This window comes from Taudactylus pleione, unplaced genomic scaffold (assembly GCF_031769625.1).
Source record: "Taudactylus pleione unplaced genomic scaffold, aTauple2 ptg000025l, whole genome shotgun sequence".
In the NCBI taxonomy this organism is placed as follows: Eukaryota; Metazoa; Chordata; class Amphibia; order Anura; family Myobatrachidae; genus Taudactylus; species Taudactylus pleione.
In genome coordinates, this window is record NW_028284427.1 from 4,611,062 (window position 1) to 4,630,980 (window position 19,919).

Here is a 19,919-nt window from a genome sequence, read left to right on the forward strand (position 1 = left end):
TTGCAGAGCATTAATATTACAGGCCAATTTTTTTGCCATCCACAAAATGGAAAGAGGATTTATATATATATATATATATATATATATATATATATTTTTTATATTTTTTTATTTTAACATGTAAATTCAATCAAGAAAAGTGCAGTACCAACACTTTGGGGGTCGATTTCAGTTGTTTAGGTGCCCCTCCCGCTGGGCATCTATACGATTTGGTTCCCAATGGTTGCTCCATTCGGATTTACTACAGGAGGATATAGTTCTTCTTGCAGCCTTCTGAAGTCCGTTGTTTGGGCACCCAAAAGGCTGTTTGAGTGCCCTAACCTCTTTAGACTGGTCTAGCTGCTTTGCGTGGCTGAACTCTGTGCTTTTAAGTGCATTAAATACTAATGAACGCCCAAACGGAGAAACTATATGAATAGGTGCCTGACGGAGCAGTTCAACAGACGCCCAGCAGGGTGCGTGCAAAACATTACAATTGCCCCCTTAGTAGTGATGATGATCGCAGCGAAGTTTCCATAACCCAATTCAGCTATACAAGAATAGTGTTAATTGTAGGTCCGGCGCTGGGCAGGGCAACGAGCGTAAAAATGACCATGTGGGCGTGGCTACGAGAAAAGTGGGTGAATCCTTAAGATGCAGCATCTATTCACTGGTGGTGGGCATTGCTCTGCAATTCCCACCACTTGACACCGCGACCCACGGATGGGGATGGCACCAGGCACATCTGGCAGGCTGTTTCAGCAGGACGCCTGCAGGTAGAGCAGGGTGCATTTTGCTGTTTTAAAATCACAAAGGTTGTTGCTCCCTGCTAAAACAGCCTAGCGGGAAGAATAATGTTATAGCAGCTGAGGAAGGAGCAGTGCTTAAGGAGTGTGGAGGGAAATCCGCATTAAGTAGGGCTTGGCACTAGTCACGACCAGACAATGCCCTACACTTAACCTGCGTAAGAATTGAATCGCCCCATCCAAGTCCAGGTCAGATTAGTGTTTTAGTACTCATGATCTCTGTTTGCATTACAACTGAAGCTGTTAATATACCCACTATACTCTATATTGGGGTATACTTGTTGATTTAAATGTTCAAACTTTTGAAAATTTTGTTTAGCTTACTATTGAAGAATTTTGCTCGTTCTCCAAGCTGGAGTATCATGTAAACAAAGCCCCTGGGTCTTGCACTCAAGTTGGTATGTCAACCATGGTGTGGCTGACTAATCGATCTAGATTCCTTGCAATCACTCATACAGTAGTGAAGCTGGTATCACTGTTCTAAAATGTGTTTCTCAACCTGTTGGGCCGTTACATCAGAGGTTTTCTTTTCTTTTTTCCATTCCTTGAAAATGTTGCGTCGGTTACAAAACCGTGTTTGGCCTTCCATTTGGTATCAAATAGTCACTTTATAGTGTTGAAAATGGCTATGATGATTAAATTAATAATCTTATTTGTTTTTGTTTTGTAACGGACACAACCTATTCATGGAATGGGCCTGCAGTGTGCAAATGCAACTTGGTAAGTGATGTAAAGACCTACATATGTATGAGCGTGCTCTGAGATTTATTTTGTCGCTTGTAGATTATTGTGCAGTGTTTTGTAAGTGTTCTGTTCCGTTTTTCATCTGCTGCTGTTTGGGAATAAGAGTAATAAAGTTAGTGCCTTCTGAGGTTATATGCCGGTCATTGTGAGATGCACTAGTATGTGCAGGTGTATCAGTGGCACCGGTGTAGTGATGTTAATGATGTCTTAAATTCATTGTACAAGAGCTCGCCCGAACAGAATATTAGTGTTTGGGCTTTCCTGGAATTCTAAAGTAGATCAAATATAATATATCAAATAAAAAAAATAACAAAAGCTGCAAAAAGCAGCTATTTTTGTTTGATTTTAATATTTTTTAAAAATAGGCCCCTGGTTCTTAATTCTTCAATGTATCTTATTCACTGATCTAAACATTCATATTATGCATGGGATAACTTGCCAGAAGTTTCTGAATAGCAGAAAGAAATGGTGAAATATTTAACAAAATCTAAAATAGAATCTGCGGGATTTAGTAAAATCCTTTTTTCAAAGTGGTAATGCAGCTTTGTTTAATAAGTTAATTTGTTCAACTTCAGTATTTATTAACGTACAGTCAGACAGTATGTTCTATACCAGGGACGGGCAGTAAGCGGCCCACCCCTGTTCTATACCAATCTACCAATGAGATCTTGTAAAAGTAACGCTGAACCTTTTAAGAAAATTACAGCTTCATGTTAGAGGTACAAAACTTGATGGAACAGTGGACTTGATTCAGACCTGCTCGCTAGCAAGCGGCCGCTCGTTGTAGATGATCGCTAATGTGCGCGTGCATGTAGTTCGCATTGCGTGTGCGCAAACTAGTACGAGCGATCGGAATGTGCTCGCTCGCCCTGCAAAGACAGCCCAGCGGAATGAGTGACAGGAGAGGCCGTTTGTGGGTGGTACCAGGGGCTGGGCAGTAGTAACGGGGGAGTGGCGGTGAGGACACAGGCGTGCCAGTGTGTTTTCACGCCGTTTCTGGGGCGTGCATAATTAACAGGCAGCGTAAGAGTACACTTCACCTTGTTGAATAATACACTGAAGTGCTCGCAGTACTTGTGGTAGGGTACAGTCAACCGCAAGTGCTGCGGTCAGATACGATGGACCCCGATGTACCGATAGTTGTATATACTTCCTGGAGATGACATACGCTAGTGGGCGGCTAAAGACAGGCTGGTGGGCGTCTGTAAACACAAAGTGATCGCTCGCCAAGACATAATGGGCGTGCTTATGCCTTGCCGAGCGAGCGGCTGCCTTGACGTCACCTAGCTGAATTTCCATATGCTGGGAGCGAGCGGCCGCATCTAGCGAGCGGGTCTGAATCAGGCCCAGTATTCTGAGGTATTGAACATTTAAGATTTCTAATATCCATAGAATGAATTAAATTATTACTTACAAAGTTTTATTTTTATTACTATTGTTGAAAAATACAGTAGCCTACAGGGACTGCTGCAGATAAAAGGTATTTTCACAGGACAGTTTCAGTTCTGAACAGGATACAGTTTACAATTCATAGGGGGGAGTTCAATTGTTAGAATAAAACATAATTTTTATATATATAAATCCTTATTTCCCTAAGGAAAGGTATGTGTTAATTATATGGGTGCCGCTGTAACTTACCAGCACTGTGTGTCTATTTCCATTGCTCTTTTCAAATCCCACGTTGCCAGTCTTAGTTCAGCTAATAGGTTACCACTTCAGGTAACAGAAACTTTAACCTCATAACTGGGTGATTTTTTTTTTTTTTAACTGCCCAGAATTTTATATATTTTTTTTAAATACGAGTAGAACATATTTTTATAATATATTTAAATAATTTCATTGAAAGAAAAAAGAAATTCCTAGAGGGTGTCTCACACCTACCCTCCCCCCCCCCCCCCCACTGTGTCCATAGGCCCCCAATGTAAAATTACCTCCCAACTCCATTGTCAATAAATTCCTGGGTAGCAGCAGATCCCTGGTGGCACTATCCTCCACACACCCCTAGTGGTGATAGATCCCAGTGGCACAACGCCACCCTCACCTATCATTTCTCCATAGGGCCCCCTGCATCGGTTCCCCCCCTCCCCCATGTGTCACTATATAAATGTGTAACTGTCTCTCCCGAGTGTATATAAAACATTTCTGGAGGTTATAACCCCCTCCCCCACTTTCCACCCTAGTGGCAAAGGTTCACAATCTGTTATCAACCCCCCTGCGCCCCCCGCAATGCCCCTCCCTCCTACAACAGAGCAGTGCATGTGTCAGTGGGGGACTAAGTTCTCCTCTTTGCACTTTTACTTTTTGGCTCATGTGCCCCACAGTACAGTTTGGGGCACGATTTCAGTAGCGATGTTTGCGGTTACAGACCGCGACGTCACAGCCTGGGGACCAAAGAACGGATCTCCTCTGAAATCCCCGGGCGTCGCAGCAGCAGATATGCTCACCTGGGATGGCAACGCTGCCATCAAAAAACCCAGCTGGCTGCAGTCACATCTATGCAGCCATGCCAGGTAAGTGGTTCAAAAAGGAAATTCAAGTGGTAGTTGCTCAGTGCTGTTGAGCTAAAGTGGTGTCTGTATAAATAGCAAGTACCAAAAAGGAATATTAACTTTATTCATTTTAAATAAGGTTAATTTGAGTAAAACAAAAAGTTTAAAAGTTATCTATATTTTAAATATTCTCCACCTGAAAAGATTTCTATGGGGAGAACACTACATTGCTGGGCTCATGGGCCTGATGCCTGTTGGTCTGCCCATGTGCAGTGAGGCCCTGCTCTCGCTTCACAGCATTTGCTTTCTGGTTTGAATAGATCACAGGCAGTTGTCGGACGTTATATTTATAATAAAAGTAATAAAATACTGATCATGCAGTTATCTAGGTTAAATTCTACTTTCTTTTTCTTGTTCAGTGTGAGTGGGATCAGGCTACTAGTAGTAGGCTTCTGCCTATGGGAGCCTGTAACTAACAGAAAGGCTGGGACAATGTCATTCACCTTAGTAACATTGGTCCTATGGGACTCCAGCATTCCAAAGCTGTAATGGTGAATTACATGATTGAATAGGCCACAATCATTATTACGCAGCCATTTGGCGGTCCAGATGCCAGCCTTCAGTCTTTCATGTTCCTTTGCCCCAGCCTGCCCCTGAAGCAACAATCCCAGGGCAGAAATTAGTGTATATTAGCTTTTCAACCCAAACTTAATCGCCTTGTATAGCTCTTAGATTGCTGTTCCACCTTCATTCAATGCTGTGCAGTTGTGACCTGTCACTCAGAGTAGACATATTTAAGCAGAAATTGTAGCAGAATAGTAGATGCTCACATGCCATTTTCTATGTAAGTCTAAAAAGCATGCAAAGTTGCTTGTCCATACTTAGCACATTAATAATACTCATAAGTTGCTTGCCTGAAATATTTTTTGTGGCATCTAACTGCTTCTTTTCTCCTTCCTTTTTGTCACCCTGCAGTGTTCTGTGCCAAGGTCTTTGTGGCTAGGCTGCTCCAACCTGGTAGAGAGCATGTGCGCACTGAGATGCCTGCAGAGCATGCCCAGTGTCAGATGTCTCCAGGTGCCTTTCTTCTTTCTTGTACTATTATCTGTTCGCTCTGTCTTGTGCAACACTTGTCACCTTTTGTTTGACTTGGTGGTCTAAGATTTTGCATGCCATTTTTATTTTATATTTTATTTGATAGTGTGCAGAGTTTGTGTAATTGTGAAACATGTAGAGCATGTTGGTTGTTTTGCCATTATTTGATGTGGCCTGCTCAAAAATCATTTGCGTAGCTTTTTTTATGTTTTAATGAAGGTTTTTGTCTTGCATCTTTAGCAGATATTGTGCATGCAAAATACCCATATATTTAAATAATTTGTTTTGGATTGAAATTTTCTAGTTTGCAAGGTAATATGAATACGCTCTTAGCAAAAACTTTAAACCTCACTTTGCGCCACAATTATAGATGTTTGTTATCAAAATTTAGAGCATAGTAAACTTCAAATGACCTTCTAGTTGCGCGTATTAGCGCATGCCACAAAGCTGGTGGTATCGGCAAATTAGCCAGACATTGATTCTTGGGTTAAACTCAAAACGAGAGAGTAATTCTTATTATTATCGGTTTCATTATTTTGCGGATGCACTTTAATCTGGTTAGCAGGTGATCATTATCGGCCTTTGTGTACTGCTGTCTGTGAGCATATTGGAAGTTGGCCTCATTTGGGTCAAGTGGTAGGGTTATCCATTGTTTGGTCATAAATTGTGTATTCACTCTGATCAGTCCAGCCACCAAATGGCAATATAAGTCAAGAATTAGGTCACTGATATATGTGCGGATAACTCTCCATCTGGCTACTACCCCCCTTTGCATACACTGATGAAAGTAATAGACTGGCTTGATTTTGCCATCCTTAAGGATCTGATCAAATCTGTTGACATCTGATTTGATATAACCAGATGTAACCACACATCCTGCAGTGGTAAGCCAAGCTTATTAACTAGGCACACTGATCATTCTGTCTGCTCAACAAACCACCCGGCCAGTGATCAACTTAGGGCCGTATTCCATTAGACGTGGAAAAGTATCGCAGGAGACGTTATTTCGCCAGGTGGAAAAGTATCGCCGTATTAAATTCCAAATACTTTTAGCGTACGCGAAAATGCAAAGTAATAGGCGAAAGAGATTCGCCTATGAATAGGTGGTGAAAAAACGTCGGGAAAACAACTCCGCTCCCTTGGGCCAGCCCCCCAAAGCATAACTGCGTCAAAAAAATCCTGAAAAAAAAAAATGAACACCCCCAAAAATTACTTTGAAAAAGGGGGAGAAAAAACCCAAGGTCGGGGTACAAGCATTTGGGGGGGGGGGGGGGGGGGTCTGCAAGTATGGGGGAGGTGTTTTATTGATTGAAGGTGCGGTTTTTACATTTTTTACATTCACTTTTGTGATTTTTTAACCATGCTTGCACCCATTCTGTACCCCAAATTTGCTGGGACTAGTTATTTTCTCAAAAAAACTGCTAAATGCTATTCTTCACCACTTGTGCAAAGACGCTAATTAGCAGCTATTAAGAGCATTTAAGTACCCCAAATACCTTCAGCAGGGCTATTCGGGGACATCTACATTGAACCCCAATGTTATTGCATCTTTTGGGGGTTGTCAGGCAGTTTTCCCCAAATCTGAAAGCACTTTTCACCTGTTTGCGTTTCGCCGGGTCCCGTCTTTGCAACTTTTGTAACTGAATAGGGCGAAAAGCGGCCACGCACGAAAAATTTTCGTCTCCAAAACACGCGACGCCGGTGAAAAGTTCGGCAGGCGAAACCTTTTTGCGTTTAATTGAATATGGCCCTTAGTCATATACACATGTCCAAATTCTATCTATATACTTTTTTTTATTGTGTTTTTAAAGCTATTCCAATTTCAGTATTCAAAACAAAGCAGGTGGATGTGTTTACCCAGGGAGTTCGTATTAAGAAACAGAAAAGTATACGTGGGGCCTTTCATACAGGTACATTATGACAGTGGTTCCTTCTTTAGTGACTCTGAGGAGCATTGCTATATGTGCTAATGAACAGTGATGGCGTCTGGAACACAGTATGATGTAATAGTGAATTCTTTATGACCCTCTGTTTTAAAGCATTTAGGGATGAGAAATATATAGCAAAAAAAGTGTTTTCAGCAATATAAAATTTGTGTAGAACTAAAAGAAACTAAATGAGCAAAATTTGGATATATTTTTACATTCTACTGCAAGAAGGTACATTTTGTCTGTGCAACATCTTTTTTGAAAATCCTTACTAACTATATAGAAAAACCAATGTAAAATAATATGATAACGAAATGAAGAGGGGGAACATTGTAATGCAGATTACTTCTCTCAGGGGCTTGACTTTCATTAGCATAAACAATGAGTGCCAATCTGCCAGCCTGAACGGACAGGAGAGGACCGAGCTTGTGAATAAATCCATGCTTTCTGGATTGAGAGTGTGCTTTCAATAAACTTTATGCATTTCTTCTTGGTTCTCAAATTAGCAAAGCTACTGATAGTTTTATAATTGTTTGACAATATTAGGTCAAAATAGAGATTAGGGGGTAAGTTTACTAAAATGGGAGTTCTATTAAGAAGTGATGTTGCCCATAACAACTAATCAGAGTCCAGGTATTATCTTCTCGAAGGTACTAGATAAATGAGAAGTAGAATCTGATTGGTTGCTATGGGCAACATCACTTCTTAATAGAACTCCCATCTTAGTAAATTTACCCCTAGGAGAGGTATAATCTAGCCAATCTTGATGGTGGTAATTTACCATCTGCGGATAATTTTCTAGGTCCTCCCTGGTGGGGACACCTACTTCTTCCCTGCTGTCTCCTAATTGCTTAACCACAGTTTGTCAATTATTAAAAAAACAAAACCGAAAAAACCCTACTGTAGATTCTCATCCGACCTCTCCACGTAAGTAAAGGGTGTTATATCATTGGTGGAAGAGACTGTGTGTATAGGGTTAACCAATCATATCTATGGACCCACTGAGCTGCTGTCTCAAATGTCTCGATTAGCAGAATTATGCCTGGAACATACTAGCCCTGAGTCAAGGCTCAAAAGCACCTGTGCTTCAAGCCTTGGGAGGGGAGATTGTGAGTTGCCAAGTAAAGGTCTGTATGGATTCACTACCTCAGAGCTTTATAATTTGGTGGCATGGAGGCACCAAATTGCTGGGGTGCCTTGTATTGTGCAATGTCAGAGGAGGTAGTTGCTTGGAGACAGATGGTATTTAGAACTGAGTTTTAGTTTCAGGGTTTGTAGAGAGCCATGACTGTGAGCATCAAGCAATACAGTTCACCACCATAAACTTACTAGCCTTGTAGTGCCCATAATAGGGATGCTTCGGAGCAGTGTGTAAACTCTAATGCTCAAATTGAGAATTTGTGAATTGTATTTTTTTTTTTTGGTTTCTTTTCTTTCCAACCAATATTTTAGTACTGATCAGTGTTTTGTGTGAATGAAGCCGTTAAAGCATGAGATGAACCTGTATGTGTAAATCATGTAGGCTACTTTTGCCCCTACAAGTTTTTCATGATGTATATTTGAGTTTTTAAAGCCTTTAACCAACTTTTTGGCTATTTTAAATCAGTAGTTCTGTAACTTACATTGTAATCTTTTGAAAATGATTGAATTCTGTAATTAATGATTCAGCATGGAGGAGGACAATCTATACAGGATTCTCGCTTATCAGTTGCAATTTTTATATCAAAATGTATTTGCAGTGCACAAAGCTTCTTGTGTTTACACCCAACCTTGACTGTTTTATCCTGATCTCTTCTAACTAACTTTATCACAGGCCTATTTCTTCTCCAGCACTTTCAATACATGACATGCAGGGTGTAACACTAGTACGTAGCCTACACTTCTAATAAATCAAGTCATTGCTAGGCTATATAAATATAATGTCATCGGCTAAAGAGGCTGTAATGACCGTGTAGATGGAATTGCTTTTTATTTTGATGTGCATAATAAACACAACACTTAATTTTTCATTCAACCTTGGTAAAACATAACTGCGCTCAGACTAAAATAGTTCTTTCAAAAATCATAAAGCATATTGAGTAATGGTAAAAAAAAGTTTCCGTTTCAGTGCAGCAGTGTTTGACATTGCATCGAACAGTTGTTAATTTGTAATAAAAGGCTGTGCATTACTGAGCTACATCATGTGCTTATACTTGACTAAATAGGTCCACCATGCTCTTGTAATTCTTTAAGCAGGCATAAATGCCCTGTATGGTTTGGTGGACTCATACTCTGCAACAGTCGTTTTACAGTAAATCCGATTACTGTGTTCTGTATGAGAAGCTATTTGAACTTTCCCTAAACTGTTTGGGCTTCAGCTACCTGTAGTGGAGTAGGGATGTAATACTTGGTAACCGTGTGTGTGTTAATTTTCCATCTGCAAGGGCAATGTAGTCTGGAGATGTTTCAGACGATCCACCTGAATGGCCATATATGGATTATTATGGGTTACGAGTTTGCTGTCAGCTGGGTTAAGATTTTGGGTCGTTAAATTTGCTGAAACGACCACCTGTTGTACTGTGTGTGCTGAGCTCATTATACTAGGACAAAATCCAATCGGATCTAGGGGGGTATTTATCAAAGCTGGGGGAGAGATAAAATTGTAAAAAATAAATTACAAACAAATCAGCTCCTAAGTATCGTTTTTTAAACTTGCAAAATGTAAATTGGAAGCTGATTGGTTAGTACTTTCTCTCCCAATTTTTATCTCCCAGCTTTGATAAATACCCCCCCCCCCCCATATCTGATATGGGGGATAATGTGGGTGCAGGAAGGCGCAGAAAGGTATGACCGACAGTGATCATCCAGTGTGGAACTTAAACATAATCAAAAGTTATGTTTTACTAAACTACTAATTAAACCAGGTTGGCAGGTGATATGCCAACAAAAAATGGGATGGGGAATTTTATGTGGAAAAACTGCCTGTGATAAAAATGTTACCAGGAATCTTTTTTTTTTGCATAGAAAATTGTAAATATAAACAGTGCGACAGAAAATCCTATGGTTTCTAATAACTGCAATTAGCGTGTTTACATAATGTACCTTACCAATTTCATATGTGTCCTATTTTCTGCCACAAGCACTTCATACATTTCCCAAATGTTGCACTGTGTTCTTACCAATAGGACCCACTGCTTATACACAATGTTGCAAATGTATGTTTTTGTAAACTACTGTTAAAAAAGTCCTCATTTGTGTGTATTGCTGTTTGTACCGTATGTTAGTTTCAGTGGTCCTTTAATTAAACTGCTGCACCATGTGAGAGTTGACTCATGGTAACTTTGTAACTATTGCAGCATAGTTGCATGTAATGCAGGCAATCGCAGTGATTTTGAACCGTAATGACTAATGCAGGGCATGTGGCCCTCCAGCTGTTGTGGGACTAGACATCCCAGAATGCCCTGTCACAGTTTTAGCATGACCTAATGCCAAAACTGTGGCAGGACATGCTGGAGGACTGCATGTTGAATACCCCTGGACTTAATGGATACAAAGTTTTAATTAGCAGCATATACTCTAATGCTGGTGGGTAATCACGATCTGTCTGTGTATAGTGACTTGCAGCATTTAATACTTTGACAATCGCTTTCAAAATATGCAGAAACTTAAATATACACCTTTTAAAAAGCCGAAATTCCCAGTTATCTGATCAAAATGGATCACATCGTTATTGAAATATATTGGTAAACGCGGTCCGCTTTTACTGTAGATCACTATAGACCAGTGTGTGGTCATTCTAAACTCCATAATAGATTCCCTAGTCTTGCCAAAAGTGATATGTTTGAGTAGCTGAGAGGCTGTATCGTTCATGTCCAATTTGATGACCAAGTTTTTTGGACAAATTGATCAAAATTAAAAATTTTGCAGAAATTAGACAATTTCTGTAAAGCACCTGAGGGAAATAAAGTCAGAAATCATGCTAACTTTGGGGCTTATTTTTCATTTCTCACAAATTTGTGATATGATAACGACTAAATTCACAAAGCTGGGATTTAGTAATAATCTCTTGCTGAGACACTGGGTCCGATAAGAGCCCATCCTGGCGACTTGATGGAAGCAGAGCGATAGCTTACACTGTTTAAGAGTTGAAACCTTGCACGCTTACTGCTCATGTGCGGTGTTCTGTCCTAGGCATGTATTAGTGGGTGCTGATTGAGAAGGAGGATCCCATAGACTGTTATGCGCTAAATCCATCTGAAGATGGCCGTTTTCTACCAGTCTCACAATATAGCAGCCTCCATAGAAACCTGTGGGGGTGCTGGATTTGTAATCGAAACTGGACTGCAGCAGATATCTCCAATAGCTGCTGTGGTGACCCCTAGGTGTATTCTGCGAATGGTTGAAAATTTTGAATATCTCCTGAAAACGCATGTTTTCCCAGGATATCCCACAAATTCCTTTTGATAAATACTCCCCTATATAAATAAATATGGTTAAAGAGCTGGTAGCCTACTCTTGTTGTTTTTTTTCCATCCCTTATTTATTTCTCCTACCCTATTTAGGCCTGTAGTCTTAGATGCCTTTCTGGATTGAACTGCTACTTTCCAACAACAGGGGTATATGTTACTCCCAAGCAAGTATCTCATTGCTGAAATCTGCTGTAATTAGACCTGCATGCTGTCACTTTAATTGTGCACAACTTGGAGAACGAACTCTTAAGATTTTATTACTTTTCTTTTCCTTAGAACACGTCGGTAATGGATGATCAAAATGAAGATGAATCTCCAAAGAAAAACACTTTATGGCAGGTAGGAATAGTGGTTTTCTTTTGTATTGTTATGAAGAAAACAAATGGATAGTAGCGCACCAAGATTTCTAGAGGGCATAGGATGCAAGCGAGCTGCTGTATAGGATATCTGACCAGATCCTTAAGTATTGACAGAGAAAAAGATATACTGCGCTCAGCTAGCAAACATTACTAACGTGCGGTATCTATGAACCAAGTATTGAGTTAATCTATGTTTAGCACGTATGATATGATAAGACAATATGTAACAAATACTTAGTAGACAATGTGGATATTATGTAATAAAAAATGATTTATTTTCAAAGTTGGCTAAACCATATAGAGTGGAAAACCTGCACATGCACACAAGCAAACAATATCCTACCAGATCAGTTAGGAATGAAATCAAATCTGCATTGAGTGATATTACTAAAAGTAATAAGGTGCACTAGCGTGCACGATCCCAAATTAATCTGGATGCTTGATGTCAGTCTTTTAGTCAGAAAGCGGCGTCCCGCTGTAGTGGCAGCAAGAAGTGGTAAAAAGTACAGTCTGAGGTATGGTGCCCGGGATGATCTTCACGGGGACAAGAGTACGGTGTATATGCCGGGGAGCAGTAGCCTCCTGGTTTGCAGTGTGATCCGCTCACCGTGTCAGTATCGGAGGTTGCCTGAATGACCAAGCTGCCTCCGACCTGCAACACCGGGGATGACACTGTGTCCAACGGGAGGCTGCCCGGCACCAAAGCTCACTTGAGTAGCGTGCCGTGCGTCTCCCCCTGTGTAACCGGTGACTTACCTGTCTCATCCTGAGATTCACCGCTCTTTCCCCTGCCGGCTATGTTCCTCCAGATGGTAGAGTTGCTAGTAGTCTCCTCTGTGATGTGATCACCTGATCGGTGGTCACGTGTGTTGAATGGGTAATTAATTCAGTCTGGATATTCTTAGTCTGCAGCGCACACTCGTACTGGTAGCCACAATAAAAACAGCAAATGCTTGGATGTGTGGGATAACTCCAATGCGTTTCTGCCTGGATGGCCTTTCTCAAGGAGTAATGTGTTCTGTTCTTGTCAGTGTTAAATAGCAGAGTTTCTTCTCTCTGATTGGTGACATGCACACTGGGAGGGTTTAGAGTGCTAATTAGCAATAGAATAGACTTGCATCAGTGTGAATATATACTCTACACCTAATCCACAGCAGTATATGTATTAAGTCTATTGTAGATAAAAGCAAAGGTAAGAATCTATTACATTAAGTACTGGGACAGTATAAATTGGGTATGCATATGATATTCATACATAAGACATGTCCTAATTAATAATATATAATGCTACGCCAGTATTCTACCAAAAAGAGTACCCCCATATTAGCAGATACTAGATGAAAATTTTATAGTACGGTAGTAAGTTTATTTCCCATATATTCCAAATAATAGACAGTGATAGACTGATATTAAATTATCTGCAGAAGTATCTAATTCATCCTGAGCTCTATATTTTAGGTAGCATTGGATTTGCATACACGACTTAGTGGTGAAGGTATAAATGATATGAGTGATGGTGGTTCTAGACACACTGTATGTGATGTCCAGTACGGGCTAAAATGGCGTTGTGGTGCTTCTATTGACAATAATTAATTAACTCAGAGATACTGTTTAGTTTCTTTTTTTTACATATGATGGATTTAATTTCGTTGTCTAAATTATGCCCTCGGGGGGCAAATGTCTTAAATTCATATATCCATTCAAGCTCTCTGGTGTTCATCTTATGCTCGTAATCCCCACCTCTCCAATTGTGTCACTTGTTCTAGACCAAGAAATTTTAGTAATTTTGGATCACTGTCGTGATGAATTAGGAAGTGGTTTGACAGATTGTGCTCTTCCAATCCTCTTTTTATGTTTCTAATATGTTCACTAACACGGGTTTTTAAAGGTCTTATGGTCCTGCCTATGTACTGTTTATTACAGCTTCTTTTGTATTGCATTTAATATACATTTATTAGTAGGACACATGGGATATTTCTTATGGTAGCATAAGCAGAGATAGGGAAAATTATTGCATTTAATCATGATTTAACCCTTTACTCCAACCTCAGAAATGTACACCTTAATCTTGTGACCGGGAACCGATACAGATGGTTCCAGTGCTGGCAGTAAACAAGAGGCGTGTGCCATCCAATGATTGCAGAGGATGTAGATCTACACCCTGATGCAAGGCGGCCTAAGTAGGACCAAAATAATACATATCCCACATTTTGTATATGCTAAATCCTAATCTCTATCACATACATGTTCCCAAACTTTGCAAACACAGCCACTTGCTTTACATGATGACTTCAAGAGGGGAATATATTTGTTTTTTCAACCCTGCAGCTCTCCACTAAATTGTTGAGTTACTCAATTGTGCCGCAGGGCGCAAATGCCACCGCTAATCCCGATGCATTTGGGCACAATATGCGCTTTAAGAAATGGGTACCCGCGGCACAATCAATTGAATAGTTCCCTTCACTTTACAGAAGCTGCGGCCGCAAAGAAACCCCTCCCTCCCCAAGGGTTCCAAAATGATTGTGTTCTTTTGGGTGAATCCTAACACTTCGCAGATGGAATCTTATGCTTAGCCACTTCAAGTCCAGTATATTTTCACATCTTCAACTGATAGCTTTTTGCTTTGTTGCTTTATGGCCTAACTATTTTTATGGGGATGTAGTTATAATCCTGTCGGCCGGGAAGTCGGCACTCAGGATGCTGGCGCCGGAGTCCCGACACCAGCCAGAATCCCGACCACTGACATCCCGACGGTAAGTATTAGAATTAGGGGGAGGGATAGGCACTAGAGGAACAGTTGGGTTTGGGCTGCAGAATTGGGAGAGGGTGGGGGTGTGATAGGCTTAGTCTACTAGGGTGTTGGCATTGTAACCCAGTCGGGATCCTAAGCGCCGGCATCCCGTACCCAACCCTTTTTATGATGATACTTGCATTTACTTTTGTGTAATTGCTGCAAACAAAACTTGATAATTTATACTAAATGACATCTGGTACCCCTTGAGTTTGGGAGAAATGGAGCATAGGGGTGGAGGGGAAGAAATACAAACATTGGGGTGCTGGTGAAATTGGGAAGGTTCAGGGAGTAAACTTCCTTTTTTATGACATTTGAGTTTTCTGTTTGGTTTCATATCAATGCATTGATATACTGTTAATAGAAGATTGTTGTGTGTTTTTATATATATATATATATATATATATATATATATATATATATATTGTTTACATAAAAGGTTCTTCAAAATATGCAGGGCTGTGACCGGATGGCCTCACTTCACCAGATGGTACTGATTTTTGTAGATGTTTCTCTACCTTGAACAACCTAACTAAGCCTGCTCTTCTTCTCCTGGGGGTATAGTGTTTCCCTATTAACAGTCAATAGCTGCTTTTTATTGACTCTCACTGGGCCAGATTCAATTCAGAGCAAAGCTGAATAGCCTGCTCACTCCAGTCTCCTACACTAGCACCTGCTACCTCTTGGTCCTCAGCAATTGAAAAAATATGTGCTATATCGCGTATTTACACGCTACAGGGAGTGAGGGACTCTTTAAAAATGAGCTGGTCTTTCAAGACGCGCTGTGTAGCAGCCGAGTCAATAACCTCCTCAGCGTCTTCCCGTGTCCTCAACCAGTCACTACGGGGGCAGCGTCTCCTCATACAATCACAGCCTGAGCCCTCCGCCTCCCGGTCACGTGACACTGCCAGTTTCTCTCTCCTGACTCCTCACCGATCGAGTGTTCAGCTCCATCCACATTGGCTGATGCTATGGTCTGACACTGTGAGGCAGAAGCGGGACTAAGGGGTCCACGGCTGCTGAGTGCCCGGACCGTACCTGAAGACTGCACCTGCCCCCCTCTCCCCATGCTACTGCTGCTCCTCTGGGCGCCAGATCAAGGAGTGCAGGACTGTCATCAGGGAATGCATTGCAGGAAGTCAAATCCTCAGCAGGAGATTGGGTATTATACCCCTTTTACACCAAAGTCCCGGGTCTCTCCTGGGATTTGGAACACATTTCCAACCCGGATCAGTCCCGGGACAGACCCCCTTTTTTACACTGCGGCACCCAGGTCGGCACCATTCACACCAGAGCCGAGTCAGCACTGACTCGGCTCTCCGGCGCAGCTGAGCAGCGGTTCTTGCCTTCCCTCCCCCTCCGCGACCCCCTTACCTTACTCCGAAGCATATCTATGCCTAATGCTGGCCATCAAACTAGTTGGTTGGTTGGAATATAAATCTGGTAACGTATGGGAGTAAATGATGATCAGCAATTTGCTCCTAAATGCCATAAAATAGATTCAAATGGTCGTTCAGACAAGTTTGTTAAATGTTTGCTCTAAACAATTTGTTCAAACAGTTTTTGTCCATTTTCCTGCGTTTGGGAGCTACTTGCTGATTGTCATTTGCTTTCATACCTTACCAAATTTTCATTTCAACCAACTAGTTGGATGGTTGGACAGAAAATCTTACCATGTATGGCCAGCATTAGTCTTAAGTGGTGTCTGCAGAAAGCCTGTAGAGCCACCTAATTGGACTGCATCAGCACCATATCTCTTCCCCTATGACACCCTGACAGCGAGCGCTCTCTGCTGCAGTACTAACCCCCTCACTGTCAGAGCTCTTCACACATGCTCACGCAGCAAATCGTGCCACGCATAGTGAGACATGCGTCCGCGAGCGGTTACGCGCACTGCGATCGCACACGCTCCTCCATAGGAATGCATGGTGCGATCGCAGTGCGCGCCTTAGCGTATGCTGCTGCGGGTAATCGCATGGCGCGATACATGTGCACGTTTGTAGCGCGATCGGCAAAGATGTAGTAGGACACATCTGTACATACATATTGCACACTGTTCACATACATACTGCAGATGCCCACTGCACATATACACACATACTGCTATCTACCCTTGCCCTCTCCCTACCCCCAGCACTACCTGCTCCTAACCACCTCCTTGCCCCCAGCACTGTCACAACTACTCTGTACTTACCCCCTCACTAACCCCAGCACTGCCTGCCGTTACTCCCCTCTACCCCAAGCTCTTCCCAAATTTTCCCTGCCTTTACCCCCATCTCTACCCCAACTGCTACTTGCCCTTAATCCCCTCTACCCCAACTGCTACCTGACCCAAGCACTGACCCAACTGCTACCTGCCCACACCCCCCATAATATGTGATGGGACCCAGAAACAGTGCAGTAGGACCCCAATTGTGTAAAGGGAGGGGTTCCTGGGACCCACAAAGTTTTTCACTCTGCGCGATCACTGGTTCTCCAGGCAGTGTTCTCCTCTGAGCATGAGGATGACTGGGTGCAAAGCCCAGCCCTTAGTCACTCCTAGGTGCCTTGAAGTCTAGGAGGGGGCGTTATATTTTCCATCTCCCTCCAAAACTTCCTCCTGCATTGTACTGAGGGCGCCTGCTCACATCTTTTGCCGAATTTGGGTTCCAGAAGCAGAGTGACCAGATACCTGGGTGGCAGTTCCCCTTTCTGCTGCTCCTTGAGTCTTGAGCCTGCCTTGCACTTCCTGAGTTAATTTAAACTCAAGAGACAGCATGTTAAGCAACAAACAAAGTGTAGCTACTGGGAGGGATTCTTTATTTAACTGCATACATTTTCTGGTACACTGTGCTCGTCTAGCCTCGATAAGCCTGGCGTGAGTGAGTCGATAGTTCCCGTGCGGAATCGGTACGAAATACCGCCTAACCCTAATCCCCCCTCTAAGTGCCTAACCCCCCCCTTCCCCGCAGCCTAAACCTAAGTTCCCCCCGGGGGTGCCTGACCCTAACCCTCCCTCCCCCTAGCCTAACCCTAACCCTCCTGGGGGGGGTGCCTAACCCTAAGACCCCCTTGGGTGCCCTAAACCTAACCCTCCCCCCACAGCTGTCCGCTCGCGGTGCCCGGCTCCCCTTCGATCGGGATGCCGGTCTCCCGGCGTCGGGCAAATGTCAGGCGTCTACATCTAGATGCCCGGCATTTCATCCCTCACCGGATATGACAGTCGGGAAGCCGGCTGCCAGTATTAAGGCAACCGGCTTCCCGATTGTATACCTTCCCGTGCAACTCTGCTGGTATCCGGCGTCTCTTATTGACAAAAATGTGTCTTAAGTTGCGATGCGACTAGGACCCACCAGGAGACTTTGCTGATCAAATTGATATGCTGATTGGGAGACAGAAGGAATAAGGAATAACCAGTGCTAGCTAAGCAGAAGGATCAAGTGTTATAGTAAAAAAGAGGTATTGCCAAAATGCATGCTGATTGGGAGACTCAGTCACGCACAGTTATACAAGTGTTGCATATCAAATTAATCAGCACAGTCTCCGGGTGCATCCTAGATACATCGCATTGCAACAAGACGGCTGGCGGTAGCAGAGATTCACTGGACCATGCGCTATGTAATGGCGAGGTTTGGGAACCTCTGCTTTAGTAAACGCGTGCACCCCCAACCAGTACTAAACCTGTTTTTTCCTGTCCATAGTATGACTATTCATCTCCTGCCATAGAGGTGGGGCGACTTCAGTACTATAATTGATTGCCGTTTGGACATGACTTAGATTTACCTTTCACTACTCCAATGCTAGATTTGTTTCACCAACATACCATCTTATTTGATAAATAGTTAAAGAACCTACAGCCAGATAATAAGGCCGGCCATACACTGTAAGATTTTGTAATACGATATGTACGATTTCGATCAATAGTAACGAGCGATCGTACATACGATGGTGATGTGCGTCCCTGCAGTCGTATAATTGAATCGCCTCTCGTACCGGAAAAAACGTACGAGGGAGACCTATCATACCACGATGTGAAACGCCTATCGTATCACTTTTCCGATAGCACCGTGTATGGCCTGCATAATCCTTTTTAAAAAAAAAAAAGTCCTCCTAAAAACCCATACAAAACACATTTGGACACAACTGCAACATTACTAAGCATTAATGCAGCCAGTAATATCTCCTAAGTGCTGCTGTGGGATGCCCATATGGCAGTGATTTGCGGTAACCTAATCACCTAATCACACTATTGAGTCTATTCTAAAAAGAAATTATAGGCAAAAAATACTTGAGCTTTTAATTAAGGATTCTTTACATAAAACACTTTACATTAGCTAGATCAGTCATTTTCTGAAAAGGAGACCAATTACAAGCCTCTAGATCAGAGGTTCTCAAACTCAGTCCTCAGGTCCCCACACAGTTCACATTTTGCAGGTCACCCAACAGGTGTACAGGTGTATTCATTGTTCCCTGACACATTTTAAAAGTTCCACTGATGGAGCTAATTATTTCACTTGTGATTTATGCACTGTTATGGCTTCCCTGAGAACTGGAGTTGGGAAACAGTGTTTTTCGGATATGCAAAAGATTTAATTTGGCTGCAGAGTCTTCAAAATCTCCTTGTTTACATATTATAAATGATGGGCCATGTCTATATGCAAAATTATACCAACACCGTAGCTCTCCGATTTTATGTATAAAAGGCCTAACTGGATCTTTAAAAACGCAACTCCCTGGAAAGTCAATAACATTAGGTATGAATAAGTCTTCCTTGTCCATACATATTAAACTCTCTATAAAGAAAATAATCTCAACGAAAAGGGCAGATCTGTTTTGCTGGCAAGTTCAAACGATCTCTTGGCTAGCTAGAATAATAGTGATCATAATGTTCTGCCAAGACTGTTGTACTTATTTCAATTATTACTGTTAGTGTGCTTGAAGCTGCTCTTCTTCAGCCCCATAAATGGTTTGGGCTGTTTGGAAGGAAAAACAAAATTTCCGGAATCCGTTGCCTTTGTGGATCCTTTAATTGTGGTTGCCACTTCACTTATATTAAACTATACTATTTATCGTTCCACCTAAGCAAATCTGCATCAAGGTTTGCTCCTAACAGTACAGTACTTGGAGATGGGTGTAATTACCTATGCTAGCAAACTGATCTTTTGCTCTCTCTGTTGGGGATTTTTTTTAGCAGCGCGTCGCATCAGCCTTAACTCACACAAAAATTAATTTTACTTGTGAAATCTGTGATTATTGTATGCATTGCTTAACTAGTCTACCCCTCATCTCTTTGGACAGTCC

The 19,919-nt window shown here is 42.0% G+C and overlaps 1 protein-coding gene across 1 annotated transcript in view; it reads left to right on the plus strand.

Moving 5' to 3' along the window:
- Positions 1-19,919, plus strand: part of FBXW11 (F-box and WD repeat domain containing 11) — a 123,211-nt gene that overhangs the window by 49,453 nt on the left and 53,839 nt on the right. Inside the window, exon 2 of the mRNA XM_088451288.1 lies at positions 11,766-11,828. Coding sequence (XP_088307414.1) covers positions 11,766-11,828 — 63 coding nt within the window. The remainder of the gene's footprint in view (positions 1-11,765; positions 11,829-19,919) is intronic.